The sequence below is a fragment of the Chrysemys picta genome, chromosome 17 (assembly GCF_011386835.1).
Source record: "Chrysemys picta bellii isolate R12L10 chromosome 17, ASM1138683v2, whole genome shotgun sequence".
Classification (NCBI taxonomy): domain Eukaryota; kingdom Metazoa; phylum Chordata; order Testudines; family Emydidae; genus Chrysemys; species Chrysemys picta.
In genome coordinates, this window is record NC_088807.1 from 2,584,378 (window position 1) to 2,599,300 (window position 14,923).

At 59.7% G+C, this 14,923-nt stretch overlaps 1 protein-coding gene across 1 annotated transcript in view; it reads left to right on the forward strand.

Moving 5' to 3' along the window:
* Positions 1-7,313, forward strand: part of LOC101942878 (homeobox protein meis3) — a 33,411-nt gene extending 26,098 nt beyond the window's left edge. The window contains 8 exon segments of the mRNA XM_065571346.1: positions 433-520; positions 522-576; positions 3,473-3,549; positions 4,640-4,698; positions 5,150-5,164; positions 5,167-5,235; positions 5,981-6,069; positions 6,484-7,313. Of these exon segments, the coding sequence (XP_065427418.1) occupies positions 433-520; positions 522-576; positions 3,473-3,549; positions 4,640-4,698; positions 5,150-5,164; positions 5,167-5,235; positions 5,981-6,039 (422 nt within the window). The 3' untranslated portion in view covers positions 6,040-6,069; positions 6,484-7,313.
* The last annotated feature ends 7,610 nt before the right edge of the window (positions 7,314-14,923 follow it).

Below are 14,923 nucleotides of genomic sequence, written 5' to 3' on the forward strand. Positions count from 1 at the left end.
TCTAGGAGCCAGGACTCCTGGGTTCTGGCTCTGGGAGGGGAGTGGGGTCTAGTGGTTAAAGCAAAGGGGCAGGACGGCTGGGAGCCAGGACTCCTGGGTTCTATCCTAGGCTCTGGGAGGAGAGCAGGGCCTGGTGCAAGAGGAGACGGGCAGTAGGATTTTGCGCACCGGGGAAGACGCTTGCCCAAGGTGCAGGAGTCGGGTGGAGAACAACATCCAAGCGAGGGCACTTCTCATTCTCGCCCCGAGGGGGCCACGTGCCCCTGCTGTGGCTCTTTGTCACCCCCTAGTGGCTCAACCACATTTATGCATCAGCGCCAGGGACAGGGCCGAGAGCTCTTCTTTAGCTCAAGCAGCAAGGGGCAGGTGTCTCGGTAGAACGGTCGCCGGTTCAAGTCCCGCTCCTGGACACTCAGGCTGCCTTTCTCCCAGGGGACTGCCTGGATAACAGCGTGGCCTCCCCCAGCACCGGGGACGACGACGACCTGGACCGGGACAAAAAACGCAACAAGAAGCGGGGATCTTCCCAAAGTAGCCACCAACATCATGCGGGCCTGGCTGTTCCAGCACCTGTCGGTGAGTGACGAGAGGGGGGCAGGGCAAGGCCAGGAGGGAAAGTGAGTGAGACAAAAGCTGTGGGGTTGGAGTGGAGTGTAATGGTTAGAGCCTGGGAGCCAGGACACCTGGGTTCTCTCCCCAGCTCTGGGAGGGGAGTGGGGGCTGGTGGTTAGAGCAGGGGGGGCTGGGAGCCAGGACTCCTGGGTTCTCTCCTGGCTCTGGGAGGAAAGTGGGGGCTGGTGGTTAGAGCAGGGGGGGCTGGGAGTCAGGACTCCCTGGGTTCTCTCCCCAGCTCTGGGAGGGGAGTGGGGGCTAGTGGTTAGAGCAGGGGGGCTGGGAGCCAGGACTCCTGGGTTCTCTCGCCAGCTCTGGGAGGGGAGTGGGGGCTAGTGGTTAGAGCAGGGGGCTGGGAGCCAGGACTCCTGGGTTCTCTTCCCAGCTCTGGGAGGGGAGTGGGGTCTGGTGGTTAGAGCAGGGGGCTGGGAGCCAGGACTCCTGGGTTCTATCACCAGCTCTGGGTAGGGAGCCCAGAGGGCCACTGGCATAAGAGAACCAGGCCTGCAGTGAGCATGCAAAGTGCCTCCCAGAGCGGGGAAAGGTGCCGCCTCCACTCACCAGAGCTGTCGGACCCCAAGTTACAGCTCAGAGAGCCGGCGAAAGGCCTGGCCCCCTGCGTCTGCCATTTCGCTGCTGTGCCACCGAGCAATTAGGGGAGCCGCAGCACCCGTCTCTCCCCGGTTAGTTAAACAAAGCTGAGTTAATGAGCGCTGACCTATTAGTCACTAATTGAAGGCACCATAAACCTATTAGGGACTGGGAAAGGGTAATCAATTCTAGCCAATTACCCTGAACCCACTGGCTGGCGCTGCCACGGCAGAGGGCTCTGCTAAGCGGAGGCCTTTCCCAGCCTGGCGGGATGGGGGGACCCCCCCCGTGGGCCTTTCCCCCCATTTCTGAAACTAAAGACTCTTCAGGGGGAGCCTTTTGGTGGAGTGGGAAGTTGCAGAAATTGTGCCATGTGTTAACGGGGCTGGTCAAAGTTGAATTTTGGGAAGGGGGGCTGGGAGCCAGGACTCCTGGGTTTTCTCTTGGCTCTGGGAGGGGAGGGGAGCTAGTGGTTAGAGCAGGGGGGCTGGGAGCCAGGACTCCTGGGTTCTCTCCTGGCTCTGGGAGGGGAGTGGGGTCTGGTGGTTAGAACAGGGTGGGGCTTGGAGTCAGGACTCCTGGGTTCTCTCCCGGCTCTGGGAGGGGAGTGAGGTCTGGTGGTTAGAGCAGGGGGGGCTGGGAGTCAGGACTCCTGGGTTCTCTCCTCAGCTCTAGGATCCTTCGCGCCCTTAGCCTCCCCCTTCCTCAGCTTCCAGCCAGATGGCCTGGTACAGAAACCTCGTCCTCCCATCCCGCAGGGCAGCAAAGGTCTGCCGATCAAAGGCCAGGCAGCCTCGTGCTTTCCCTGCCAGGCCCCAATGATGGATGAGGCGGCATCGTTCTGTGGGTCACCCCGAGACCTCTGCCGAGCTCCCCTCCCCTCTCTGCCCCTGACAGCGCGGTGACAGATGACAGGCGGCCTTCCCTGGCCGCCCAGGTCACTGCAAGCTGGGCAGTTGCTAGGAGGCAAATTCAGAGCTCCCAGGGGAGGTTTGATGCCTCCAAAAAATAGGTTAGACTCCCAGGCACCACAGACGAGGAGGGGCTGGGTCAGGTCCGTTCAGTGCCAGGATCTGGGCCAGTTGAGGTTCAGTTTGGGCTGGGAGGGTCCATTTGGGATCTGGGCCAGACCTGGTTTTATCTAGTCTAACCACTAGACCCCACTCCCTTCCCAGAGCCAGGATAGAACCCAGGAGTCCTGGCTCCCAGCCCCCCCTGCTCTAACCACTAGACCCCACTCCCCTCCCAGAGCCGGGATAGAACCCAGGAGTCCTGGCTCCCAGCCCCCCCTGCTCTAACCACCAGCCCCCACTCCCCTCCCAGAGCTGGGATAGAACCCAGGAGTCCTGGCTCCCAGCCCCCCTGCTCTAACCACTAGACCCCACTCCCCTCCCAGAGCCGGGATAGAACCCAGGAGTCCTGGCTCCCAGCCCCCCCTGCTCTAACCACCAGCCCCCACTCCCCTCCCAGAGCTGGGATAGAACCCAGGAGTCCTGGCTCCCATCCCCCCTGCTCTAACCATTAGACCCCACTCACTTCCCAGAGCTGGGGACAGAACCCAGGAGTCCTGGCTCCCAGCCCCCCTGCTCTAACCACTAGACCCCACTCCCCTCCCAGAGCTGGGATAGAACCCAGGAGTCCTGGCTCCCAGCCCCCTGCTCTCACACACATCTCTAATCACTAGAGGGAAGTTTTAAACCGGTCACTACAGATCTGAGGCCCCAGGGCTGGCAGCATCCGTGTCAGGGAATGCTGGGCATTTTGTGTAGGGAAACGATAATAATTAGTGTTAATTCGGTTTTTAGGGTCTCAAAGCACTTGACAAATATTGGCCACCTTTTGTTATTAGGTAGGGAGCTCAGGACTCCTGGGTTCCATTTCCAACTGTGGGAAGTGGGTCTCGTGGTTAGAACTGGGAGTGGGAGCCAGGACTCCGGGTTCTAGCCCCTGCTCAGGGAACGGGGTTGGGGGAAGGCTAGAAGCCAGGACTCCCGGGTTCAGTTCCCTGCTGTGGGAGGGGAGGGGAGCTAGGACTCCTGGGTTCTCTCCTTGTCTCTGGCACAAGCTTCACCTAATTATCGAACAAGCCACTTACCCCCTTTGTGCCTCGGTTTCCCCATCTTTGCAATGGGATGAAAGTGTCCTGTCACTAGGCGGCTCACAGGGTCTGGTGCCCCCCGGCCCAGGGCTTTGAGATCCTCCTGTGGCCGGGGGCGCGCGTGGCCAGGGCCGCCCCCAGGGTCACGCTGCTCTCTGCTCTGGCCCGCAGCACCCGTACCCCTCGGAGGAGCAGAAGAAACAGCTGGCGCAGGACACGGGACTCACCATCCTGCAGGTCAATAACTGGTAAGATCGGCCCGGAAGCTGCCATGGTGGGGGTGTGTGATCCTCCCGTGCCCCCCCACCATCCCTCCACCTCCCTCAGCCCACCCCCACCAATGTTCCTCATGACCCACCCCACTCCCCTGCACGTCCCCTCCCCCTTTGCACCCCTCCTGATAAGCCTCCCATCCCGGCATCTCCCTCACCCCCCTCACAACCCCTCCCTTCCCGGCATCTCTCCCTCCCCCCTCGCAACCCCCCCATCCCAGCATCTCCCCCTCCCCCCTCGCAACCCCCCCATTCCAGCATCTCCCCCTCCCCCCTCGCAACTTCCCAACCTCTGGCATCTCTCCCTACCCCCTCACACCCCTATCCCACTGACCCTCCTTGCATCCCCCATGCCCCTGGAATCTCCCACCTTGCAGCCCCCCCCCCATGCCCCTTGTCTCCCCTGCCTACCTATGGGCCTCCTGCCTTCCCCCCTCCCCCACATCCCTGCCTCCCCCCCATGATCAGAGTGACACCTCCCCGCAGAAGCAGACATGGAGCTGGGGGCCCCTTTCCCCTCGTGCAGACCCTGGGCCCTGTGAGGAACACTGGGGGAAAGCGGGGGGCAGGGGGTTCTGGGGAAGACGGTGGGCTCGGGGTTAGAATGGGGGATGGTCTTCTCTAGGACTCCTGGGTTCTCTCCCCAGCTCTGCGAGGGGAGTGGGGTCTAGTGGTTAGAGCAGGGGGGGGCTGGGAGCCAGGACTCCTGGGTTCTCTCCCCGGCTCTGGAGGGGAGTGGGGTCTAGTGGTTAGAGCAGGGGGCTGGGAGTGAGGACTCCTGGGTTCTATTCCTGGCTGTGGGGTGGTGGTTGGAGTGGGGGGGGGGTCTGGTCCCCCATCAGGCATTTTTGTCTCCAATGGGGGGCACATGCCCCCAAGGAGGCTGTTGTGATCCCTTCCCCAGATAGACACGCTGCAACCACCCAGGGAGACAAAACCCCGGGGGAAGCGGGGGGCTGTGACCTCCATCCTCCCCTTGCGCCTGGGGTCCCTGGGTCTCTGGGCTGTGTCCTTCTCCCAGCAACTCTGGGACTTACCCTCTGTCTGTCTGTCCCACCCGGCGCAGGTTTATTAACGCCCGGAGGCGCATTGTACAGCCGATGATCGACCAGTCCAACCGCACAGGTGAGGCCCAGCTGGCGGGGCTGGGTCTGGGGGGCGGGGAGCCTGCGAAACCCTCTGCCTCCCAGACCTGGACCTGGGGGCCCGGTTCCCGCAGAGCTCAACCCTTCTGATGCCCTGCTCCCCCCGCAGCGTGAGACGAGCTCGCTGGGTCTTAGCTGGCTTCCCACCGGGCTGGGGCATTGCTAGCGAAACGGGGCATGAACCAGCCCCCCCTGCAGGGGAGATGGGGGCTGAATGGGCCATGGGGACCGAGCGCCCTGCTGTCTGACAGAGGAGGGGGTGGCATGGGGGGTCAGTTTCTGGGGCCCCCCCACTGGGCTTGTGTCCTGCCCCTGGCGGGGCGCGGCTTGTGCGCCCCACTCTGCAGAGCCCACAATGCTCCCCCCATTGAAAGTGCCCCCCTCCCGCGGCCTAATCTCACCGTGACCTTTCCTCCCTCTCTTCCGTGCAGGTCAGGGGCCGCCCTACAGCCCGACGCGCAGCCCATGGGCGGGTACGTCATGGACGGGCAGCAGCACATGGCCATCCGCCCCCCAGGTAAGGCTGGAGCGGGGCAGGGCTGGACTAGCTGGTGGGGTTCCCCCCACCAACTCTCCGGCCTCCTTCGTCCAGTCCAATGTCATTCCTCCCTCCGCAACGGCCTGGCGACAGGCTTTCCCCCCCAGGGGGCGCCGGGGGTGGGACCGAAAAAACGGGACATAGACTTTCCTCCGAAAACGTCTACAGCCTTAAAAATCATATATTGCGTTCCCCCCTCTCCCCCCTCACCCCACACCGGTTCCTATTTTTCATTGCAAGGACGAATTCCTCTGGTTTGTCTCTGGGGGGGAGGGGGAATTCTGGCTGGTTTGTCTCTGGGGGGAGGGGGGAAAAATCCCCCCATTCCAGCAATTCCCCCCCACCCCCCTGAGTGTGTTTTGTGTCTGTCGGAAAAAAACATGATTGAAGCCGTCCAGCCAGGCCCCAGGATGACTCCATGTCTCTCCCTGAGCCTTGGGGGGGCGGCGGGGGGGGGGGGGGGCTGGCATGGTGCACGCCATTTATGCCCCCCCTTCCATGCCGCATCAAACCCAGGGGGAAGCCTTTAAACCGTGGTTTGTTCTAGCTCCCCCACCGGCTATGGGCTGGCGGCGGGAATGACGGGGCGGGGGAGGCTGTTGGGCCTGGGTGAGCCAGACCGGCTGGATGTAGGGGCCAGGGGGGGTCCCGTCTGGCTCTGGGATCTAGGGCTCCGGTGCTGTGGACGGGGTCTCAGCTCTCCTCTCCCCCTCTCCCCCGCCAGGTCCGATGGGCAGCATGGGCATTGCCATGGGAATGGAGGGTCAGTGGCACTACATGTGAGCTCTCCTGCTGACACCGATGCTGGGGGATGTGAGTATGGAGCCGGGGGAGGGGAGCGTGGGGGGGGGTGATGTAGGTCTCTGCAGGGGATGGGTCTGCCCCTGGTTTTCTCATTTCACCCCTCGCATCCGCTGGGTCCTGGACTGGTCCCACCTGGGGTCAGCGCCGGGCGGGGGAGGAGGGACGGTGGTAGAATCGCCCAGCAGTCATGGCCGGGGAGGGGCGGGGGGGAGCATGAGCCAGGCTGGGTCCGGGGGGCCCCATCCCTCCCCCAACCAACCTCCTGCCTTCATCCCCTTTGCCCATCTCCCCTCCCGCTTCCCGCTCCGACCTGCCCATCCCCCGACCTGCCTTCCCCACCCCATTCCCCCTCTCCAGACCTCCCCCCCTCACCAATATAGCACTAATCTGCCCCCCCCCCCCCCCGTTCCCCATCTCTTCCAGGTTTCCAGGATATGCCGGGCCCTGCCAGGCCATTATCCTACCGGGCCCACGGGCACAGAACTCACGCAGCAGCCAGGGTACAGGCACCAGCTCCCCATACCCCATACCTCACCCCTCTTCCCGCCAGCCCGTGCCATGGCCCCACCTCCCCACCCCCATGCTCCCGGGCAGCAGCACGCGACGCCCGCTCCGATGCCCCAGAGCGGGGCGGCCACGGACACAGAGACCCAAGCTGCCGTCCCCGTCCCTCCCTGCCCCCCCTCTCCCGCCATCACCCCAGGAACCACTCGCCCGAGCGGCCAGACTGGGCCGCGCTCGGAAGGACGCGAAGCCGGGCCGTTGAGCATCGCAGGCTCCAAGAGGCGGCCGACGGAGAAGCCAGACTCGGGCACTTAATAGAACGTGAAACTGACCCGTCCGCTGTCTGCAAAGGAACTGCTCGGTCGCATTTAAGAGAAGGATTCGGGGCTCTTTTGTGTTACTTTGGGGCTGGTTTCTTATCTCCCTCCACGCACGCACGCACGCACACCCCCCCACTCCCCCAACGGAAAGAAACAACAGCCTCTCGGTTCAGATTTTCACCCCTCTCCACCACCGTCCCTAAGCTCCGGAGTCTTTCGGGGCGACAGAATCCGTCGGGTTTTTTGGTTTGGTTGTTTTTTTAATTATGAATGAATTTATTATTATTGACGCGCCGAACGGGGAAGTAAATTAACTTGTACATTTTTTTTTCCTGGTTTGGGGTTGTTTTTCCGGGGGCGGGGGGGGGGGGAGGAAGGGTTTTGTTTGATCTGTTTTTTATGATATAAAAAACAAATCCCAAAAAAGCAGTTTTGTGTGTGTGTGTGAGCAGTTTTGTGTGTGTGTGTATGTGTGTGTGTGTGCGCGCGCGCACAGATAATAACACCGCCTAGCGCTAGATCAGGGGAGGGATAGCTCAGTGGTTTGAGCATTGGCCTGCTAAACCCAGGGTTGGGAGTTCAATCCTTGAGGGGGCCACTTAGGGATCTGGGGCAAAATCAGTACTTGGTCCTGCTAGTGAAGGCAGGGGGCTGGACTCGATGACCTTTCAAGGTCCCTTCCAGTTCTAGGAGATAGGATATCAACATCCACTTAGTGTGCAGCGGCAGGCAGAAAAGCGAACACAGTGTTGGGAATTGTTAGGAAGGGGGAGATAATAATCAGAGAATCTTAGGGCTTGTCTATACTTACACGCTGGTTCGGCGCAGGCAATCGAACTTCTGGGTTCGATTTATCGTGTCTTGTCTGGACGCGATAAATCGAACTCAGAAGTACTCCCCGTCGACTCCGGTAATCCTGCTCGCCGCAAGGAGTACGCAGAGTCGACGGGGGAGCCTGCCTGCCGGGTCTGGACCGCGGTAAGTTCGAACTAAGGTACGTCGACTTCAGCTACGTTATTCACGTAGCTGAAGTTGCGTACCTTAGTTCGATTTGGGGGGTTAGTGTAGACCAAGCCTTAGAATCTCAGGGTTGGAAGGGACCTCAGGAGGTATCTAGTCCAACCCCCTGCTCAAAGCAGGACCAACCCCAACTAAATCATCCCAGCCAGGGCTTTGTCAAACCTGACTGTAAAAACCTCTCAGGAAGGAGATTCCACCACCTCCCTCGGGAACCCATTCCAGTGCTTCACCACCCTCCTAGTGAAATAGTGTTTCCTAATATCCAACCTAGACCTCCCCCACTGCAACTTGAGACCATTGCTCCTTGTTCTGTCATCTGCCACCACTGAGAACAGCCGAGCTCCATCCTCTTTGGAACCCCCTTCAGGTAGTTGAAAGCAGCTATCAAATCCCCCCTCATTCTTCTCTTCTGCAGACTAAACAATCCCAGTTCCCTCAGCCTCTCCTCATAAGTCATGTGTCCCAGCCCCCTAATAATTTTGTTGCCCTCCGCTGGACTCTTTCCAATTTTTCCACATCCTCCTTGTAGTGTGGGGCCCAAAACTGGACACAGTACTCCAGATGAGGCCTCACCAATGTTAAATAGCGGGGAACGATCACGTCCCTCGATCTGCTGGCAATGCCCCTACTTATACAACCCAAAATGCCGTTAGCCTTCTTGGCAACAAGGGCACACTGTTGACTTATATCCAGCTTCTTGTCCACTGTGACCCCTAGGTCCTAGAGAGTAAATATCATAATGCCTCTATATAAAGCCACGGTATGTCCACACCTGCGTGCAGCTCTGGTCGCCCCATCTCAAAAGGATATATTAGAATTGGGAAAAGTACAGAAAAGGGCAACGCAAATGATCAAGGTGATGGAACAGCTTCTGTACGAGGAGAGATGATAAAGACGGGGATTGTTCCGATTGAAAAAGAGGGGATACGACAGAGATCTATAAAATCATAACTGGTGGTGGAGAAAGTGAAGAGGGACGTGTTATTTACTCCTTCACGTCGCACACAGACCAGGGGTCACCCGATGAAATGAACAGGCAGCAGGTTTATAACAAACAAGTGGAAGTATTTCTTTACCCAACACAGTCACCTGTGGAACTCCTCACCAGGGGATGTTGTGAAATCTAACTGGCTTCCAACAAGAATTAGGCACGTTCCTGGAGGACAGGTCCATCAATGGCTGTTAGGGTGACCAGATAGCAAGGGTGAAAAATCGGGACCGGGGTGGGGGGGGAAATTGGCACCTATATAAAAAAAAGCCCCAAATATCGGGACGGTCCCTATAAAATCAGGACATCTGGTCACCCTAATGGCTGTTAGCCAAGATACTCAGGGACGCAGCCCCATGCTCTAGGTGTCCCTAAACCTCCAGCTGCCAGACGCTGGGAGTGGACGACGGGATGGATCACTCGGTAACTGTCCTGTTCATTCCCTCTGAAGTACCTGGCACCGGCCCCAGTCAGAGACAGGACACTGAGCTGTATGGACCATTGATCTGACCCAGTCTGGCCGTCCGTATGGTCCCTCTTCTTCCAGCCACCTTCCAATGCCACAGAGCAGTGCCACGCTTCCCTCCCCCACCCCGAGATTAAACAGTCCCCTGCCTGCAGGAATTTCCCTGGCTCCAGCCCCCCAGGAGAAGTGAGCTGGGACCAAGCACTGGAGGCCAGTCGCTGCCCACCGGGCACCTTCCCCTGCAGCCGCTGCCCACCCTCCCTAATCAAGCAGCTGACATGGGATGAGGAATCGGCTCCTGCCAGCTCTACAGATTAATTTCCTCCTGCTTTCCTATGATGTTCTCCCTCCTGATAGTTCGTGCACTGACGGTACCAGCCCAGCGCTGCCCGGCTCCTGCATCTCCAGCCGTCACTGCAAAGGGCACCAGGCGGGATCCGATACCAGACCCTGGCCCAGTGCGTTTGGATACCGACCCCTAAAATCCTGCTCTACCCACCAGACCCCACTCCCCTCCCAGAGCTGGGGAGAGAACCCAGGAGTCCTGGCTCCCAGCCCCCCCCCCTGCTCTAACCCCCCAGACCCCACTCCCCTCCCAGAGCCGGGGAGAGAACCCAGGAGTCCTGGCTCCCAGCCCTCCCTGCTCTACCCACCAGACCCCACTTCCCTCCCAGAGCTGGGAACGGAAACAGGTCTCTCGACTCCCACAAACACCCCCGCACCCACCCACACACGTACAGACACAGTCACACAAATACACCTCACCCCCAAGCGCACGTTTGCTCAGGTGCGCCCAGTTCACTGCCGTGTCTGCCCGTCTCCCAGCCCCGTCTGTCAGTCCCATCCAACCGTCTGCCCTGGTGTTGCCGTGCGTCCCGGGGTTGGGGCAGGGCCTGGAGCACCGGGGCCCTGATCCTCATTCGGGCCCCACGGCAGCTCTGTCAGAGAAATAAAACCAACGGCTCGTTTATTAATGATTAATAATTATAACAACATCCGCAGCCCCCCAGACCCAGAATCACACCCAGCCACACCACCCCCTCTACCCACACACACACCACGCCCTGGCGGGAGCACAAACGCACAACTCTCTCAGTCACACACATCCAGTCAAGCACACTCACAGCCCCCCAGCCCAAGCAAACACACATCACACCTTGACACGCACAAGCACACACACAATCACACACCCCTCAACAAAACACACCCACACAATCACACACACCCCTCAACGAAACACACACACACACACAATCACACGTCAGCCAAACACACACACATAATCGTGTATATATCAACCAAACACACAGAATCACATACCTTGACCAAACACACACACACACGCCCCCCTGAAGAAGTGGGTTTTTTACCCATGAAAGCTTATGCCCAAATAAATTTGTTGGTGTTTAAGGTGCCATCAGACTCCTCCTTGTTTTTGTGGATACAGACTAACACGGCTACCCCCTGATACTTCACACACACACTCACACACACACACACACACCCTTTGAGTTAACAGGCCCAAGCCCCTCGCATCCCTCTCTCGTTCGCTGCCTGGGTAGATTTATACTAAGCGAGGAGGCGGCTGGCGGCTGGATTAATTTATCGGGCATACGCATCCCATTGTGGGGCCGTGATTCACGGCCGGCGGCTCGGCAATGGGGCCGGGGGGGCGGGGGGAGGCCGATGATGGATGCCTGATGCCCAAGCAGAGGAATGAGGTGTCGGGGGACCCGGGCTGTGCAGAAGGGAAGGAGGAGCAGAGCACCGCAGAAACAACTACAATAATAAAGCCATTTATCATCGCCTGACGCTTGCCACTCAAGCGGGGGGCGGGGGGGGTTCTCTGGGGAGAGGCAGTGGGGGGGGATGGGATGCCCCGGGGGGGGGGGGGGGGAGTGTTTTCCAAGCAGCTGGTTTTTAAGCAACATTGCGGCTGTGTTGGATGAAGGCGGAGAGCAGGCAGGGGAAGGCCTGAGCCCAGCAACAGGGGGACCATGAAAGGAAGGCCGGGGATAGCCCCCACTCCCCTCCCAGAGCCGGGGAGAGAACCCAGCAGTCCTGGCTCCCAGCCCCCCCCTGCTCTAACCACTAGACCCCACTCCCCTCCCAGAGCCAGGGAGAGAACCCAGGAGTCCAGGCTCCCAGCCCTCCCTGCTCTAACCACTAGACCCCACACTCCTCCCAGAGCCGGGGAGAGAACCCAGCAGTCCTGGCTCCCAGCCCCCCCTGCTCTAACCACTAGACCCCACACTCCTCCCAGAGCCGGGGAGAGAACCCAGGAGTCCAGGCTCCCAGCCCCCCCTGCTCTAACCACTAGACCCCACTCCCCTCCCAGAGCCGGGGAGAGAACCCAGGAGTCCAGGCTCCCAGCCCTCCCTGCTCTAACCACTAGACCCCACTCCCCTCCTAGAGCCAGGGAGAGAACCCAGCAGGCCTGGCTCGCAAAGGGCCGTGTGCCCAGGGAGGTCTGCTCCATAAATAAAGCATTGTCACAGCGTTTTCCTGGAAGACGCCTCTCTCCTCTCCCGGAGCGGCTGGGGACGTTGTTCTGTTTTTACAGCACTTGAGCCCTGGAGCGTTCTCGCCACACGAGGCTTGGCATGGAACGGGCTGGAGCCTTTGCCACACTCAGGCTTCCTTGCTGGGCTCTGGTTCCTCAAACAGCCCCACAGCAGGGCCTCCCTGCACAGCATGGGGCTGGGAAAGGGACCTGATCTCTGTCCTACCCTGGCAAAGGGGGCAGATGGAGCGGGAAAGCAGAGGGCACTGTGCTGGGGCTATTTTCTGCCCCCCAGGGCCCATAGGGGGCGGATCGGGGGTGTAGCCCGTGTGCACTGCACTGTAGTTATTCCTTCCTGACTCCGAGCCCCCTGAGGTCTAGAAACATTTTTTTAAATAATAAATAATCATAAAAGGAAAGCTGAGATTCTCACAGATTCCCATGACTCCGGGAGCTGGGGCTTTAAGAAAAGCCCCGAACCCCACAAGAGGCGTGCTCTGCTCCCAAGAGTCGGTAGCCCCTAGAAATACTCGGACGAGGGTCACGTAGTCCCCGTCCAGCCCTGCTGGCGTTCTGCAAGGCAGGAGTTAGAGGGACGGGCCCATCTCTCCCCCATCTCAGGACAAAAGCCTGAAACAGATGGGCCAGGCCTGGTCTCCCAGACCCCCGCTCTTCCTGGGGAGAGGCGCAGCTTAGCTCGGGCCGAGGGGCTGGGCCGGCGCCTCTGGTTCAGTCAGAGGCTAATGAAGCTACATTAATCATCCAATTATACACCTGTCAGCATCAACACAAAGCCAGGAGTGGGGGAGGGGGCATCGGAGCCCACAGGGCTGGGGGCAGAACGAATCGGAGGGGCACAAAGGCAGACACAAAAGATCTGACCCCGACAAAGGGAGCTGGGGGTGTATGGGGACGGGACGGCTGAAACCCGAGGAGGAAGGGAAGTTGGACAAAGCGGCTCTCACCCCACGGCTGGCGTTTAAACACGGGGGTGCCGGCCCAGCTGCCCCTCCGTCAGCTCGGCCGTTTTGGGAGCGGATGGATGAGGGCAAGGGGCTGAGAGCAGAGCGGAGGCGCTAACCACTAAGCCCCACTTCCCTCATGCAGCAAGCTACAGAAAACCCAGGAGTCCTGGCTCCCAGCCCCCCCGCTCTAACCACTACACCCCACTCCCCTCCCAGAGGTGGGGAGAGAACCCAGGAGTCCTGGCTCCCAGTCCCCCTGTGCTAGCCACTAGACCATGCTCCCCTCCCAGAACTGGGGAGAGAACCCAGGAGTCCTGGCTCCCAGCCCCCCCCCCCGCTCTAACCACTATACCCCACTCCCCTCCCAGAGCTGGGGAGAGAACCCAGGAGTCCTGATGCCCACAGTCAGTGCTTCGTGCGATTTTGGATCCCGACTGTGTTGAATTTCACCCCTCAAGGGTGGGGGGCGGAAACCGGCCTTAAAACAAACTCAGGGGCTGCAATCCTCCCTATTGCTGGAATCCACACACCGCTACCCACGTGGAGAGATTGGGGAGGGGGGTGTGACAGTGAACAGCAGAGCTGTTTCCAGTGCGTTTCTCAGCCCCTGACCTCAATGAGGAAACCCACAGAGCTCTTACACGGGGGTGAAGGGAAAAGGCCAGGTGCTGCCCAGACCCTGGCCAAGATCAGGGCCTCATCGTGCCCGGCGCTGCCCAGACCCCGGCCGAGATCAGGGCCCCCCATTTTGCCAGGCGCTGCACAGACACACAGAGAGAGAGAGAGACAGCCCCTCCCCCAAAGAATTTCCAATGTAAACAAAGGTGGAAGGGGAAACCGAGGCACGGAGAAGAGACGTGCCCAGCCCAAGTTCCCCCAATAGGCCAGTGGCAATGCTGGGAACAGAACCCAGGAGTCCGGACTCCCAGGCCCTTGGTCTAGCCGCTAGGTAACGCTCCCCTCCCAGAGCTACTGGCTAACTCACGGCTTGCCCTATACCTCGGAGAGAGGCAGTTTCCTTGCCGCCTGTGGCCAGCCTGCCGATGGCTCCCCGGCGGGAGGGGGAGAGTTAACAGGACCAGTCGAGACTGGCAGCGTTTTCGTGGGCTCCCCCCACATCGCCAGTCACCCTGGAGAGCCTTGGCGGAGACGGAGCAGAGAAACTCAGCGTGGGACCCGAGGGGGCCCGGCTCAGCCTCCCGACAGGGCCCCGGTAAGGATCTTCGAATCGTCAGACAGCAGGAGGGGGTTTGCCAGCCCAGGGAGTCGCCCGCCGGGGGCCAATCCCGCCGAATCACAACCGAGGAGATTTGCGCTACACAGGGCTGCCCATCCCTGAGAGATGGAGGAGCATTTGCCCTTTCCCTCCCACGCCCCCAGCATGAGAGTCGGAGCCTCACTCCCAGGCAGGATGCCTGGGTTCTCTTCCCATCTCCGGGAGGGGATCCCGGCTGATAGCGGGGAGCTGCGTCCGCTCTGCCCAGATCAGATCCTGACAGAAGCGCTGAACGTGGAGGAACATCCACGTTTTGGGACCCCCACGTTTTGGGACCCAGGTCGGATCTCCTGCCAAAGCTCCCCAGGGAGAACATTCCCAAAAAGCTTGGTGCCCTAGGAAGGAAGGGGAATGGTTATGCTCTTATGACAGGCACCACCAGGGGGCGTGGTTCCACACAGCTTTCTCAAGCTCATTCCCTCAATGTGCGAGCAAGTGCTCAGTTTCCGGGAGACATGTTGCGTACTCATTTTTCTTATGCAAGCGTCCAGGTAGAGAAGGGAGCAGGGGAGTTTGCTTTGAACTGTGATGTGAGTCACAGATGCCTAGATTTTAAGTCCAGAAGGAGGTCCAGCTAGGTGATCACTACACAGGCCAGAGAACTTCCCTGAATGAATTCCTGTTTCAGCTACAGCAGATCTTGATTTGCAAATAGGGTGACCAGACAGCAAGTGTGAAAAATCGGGATGGGGGTGGAGGGTAATAGGAGCTTATATAAGAAAAAGACCCCAAAAATCAGGATTGTCCCTATAAAATCAGGATATCTGGTCACCCTATTTGAAAATTGCCAGTGGTAAGTTGCTCCAATGGTTAGTTACCCT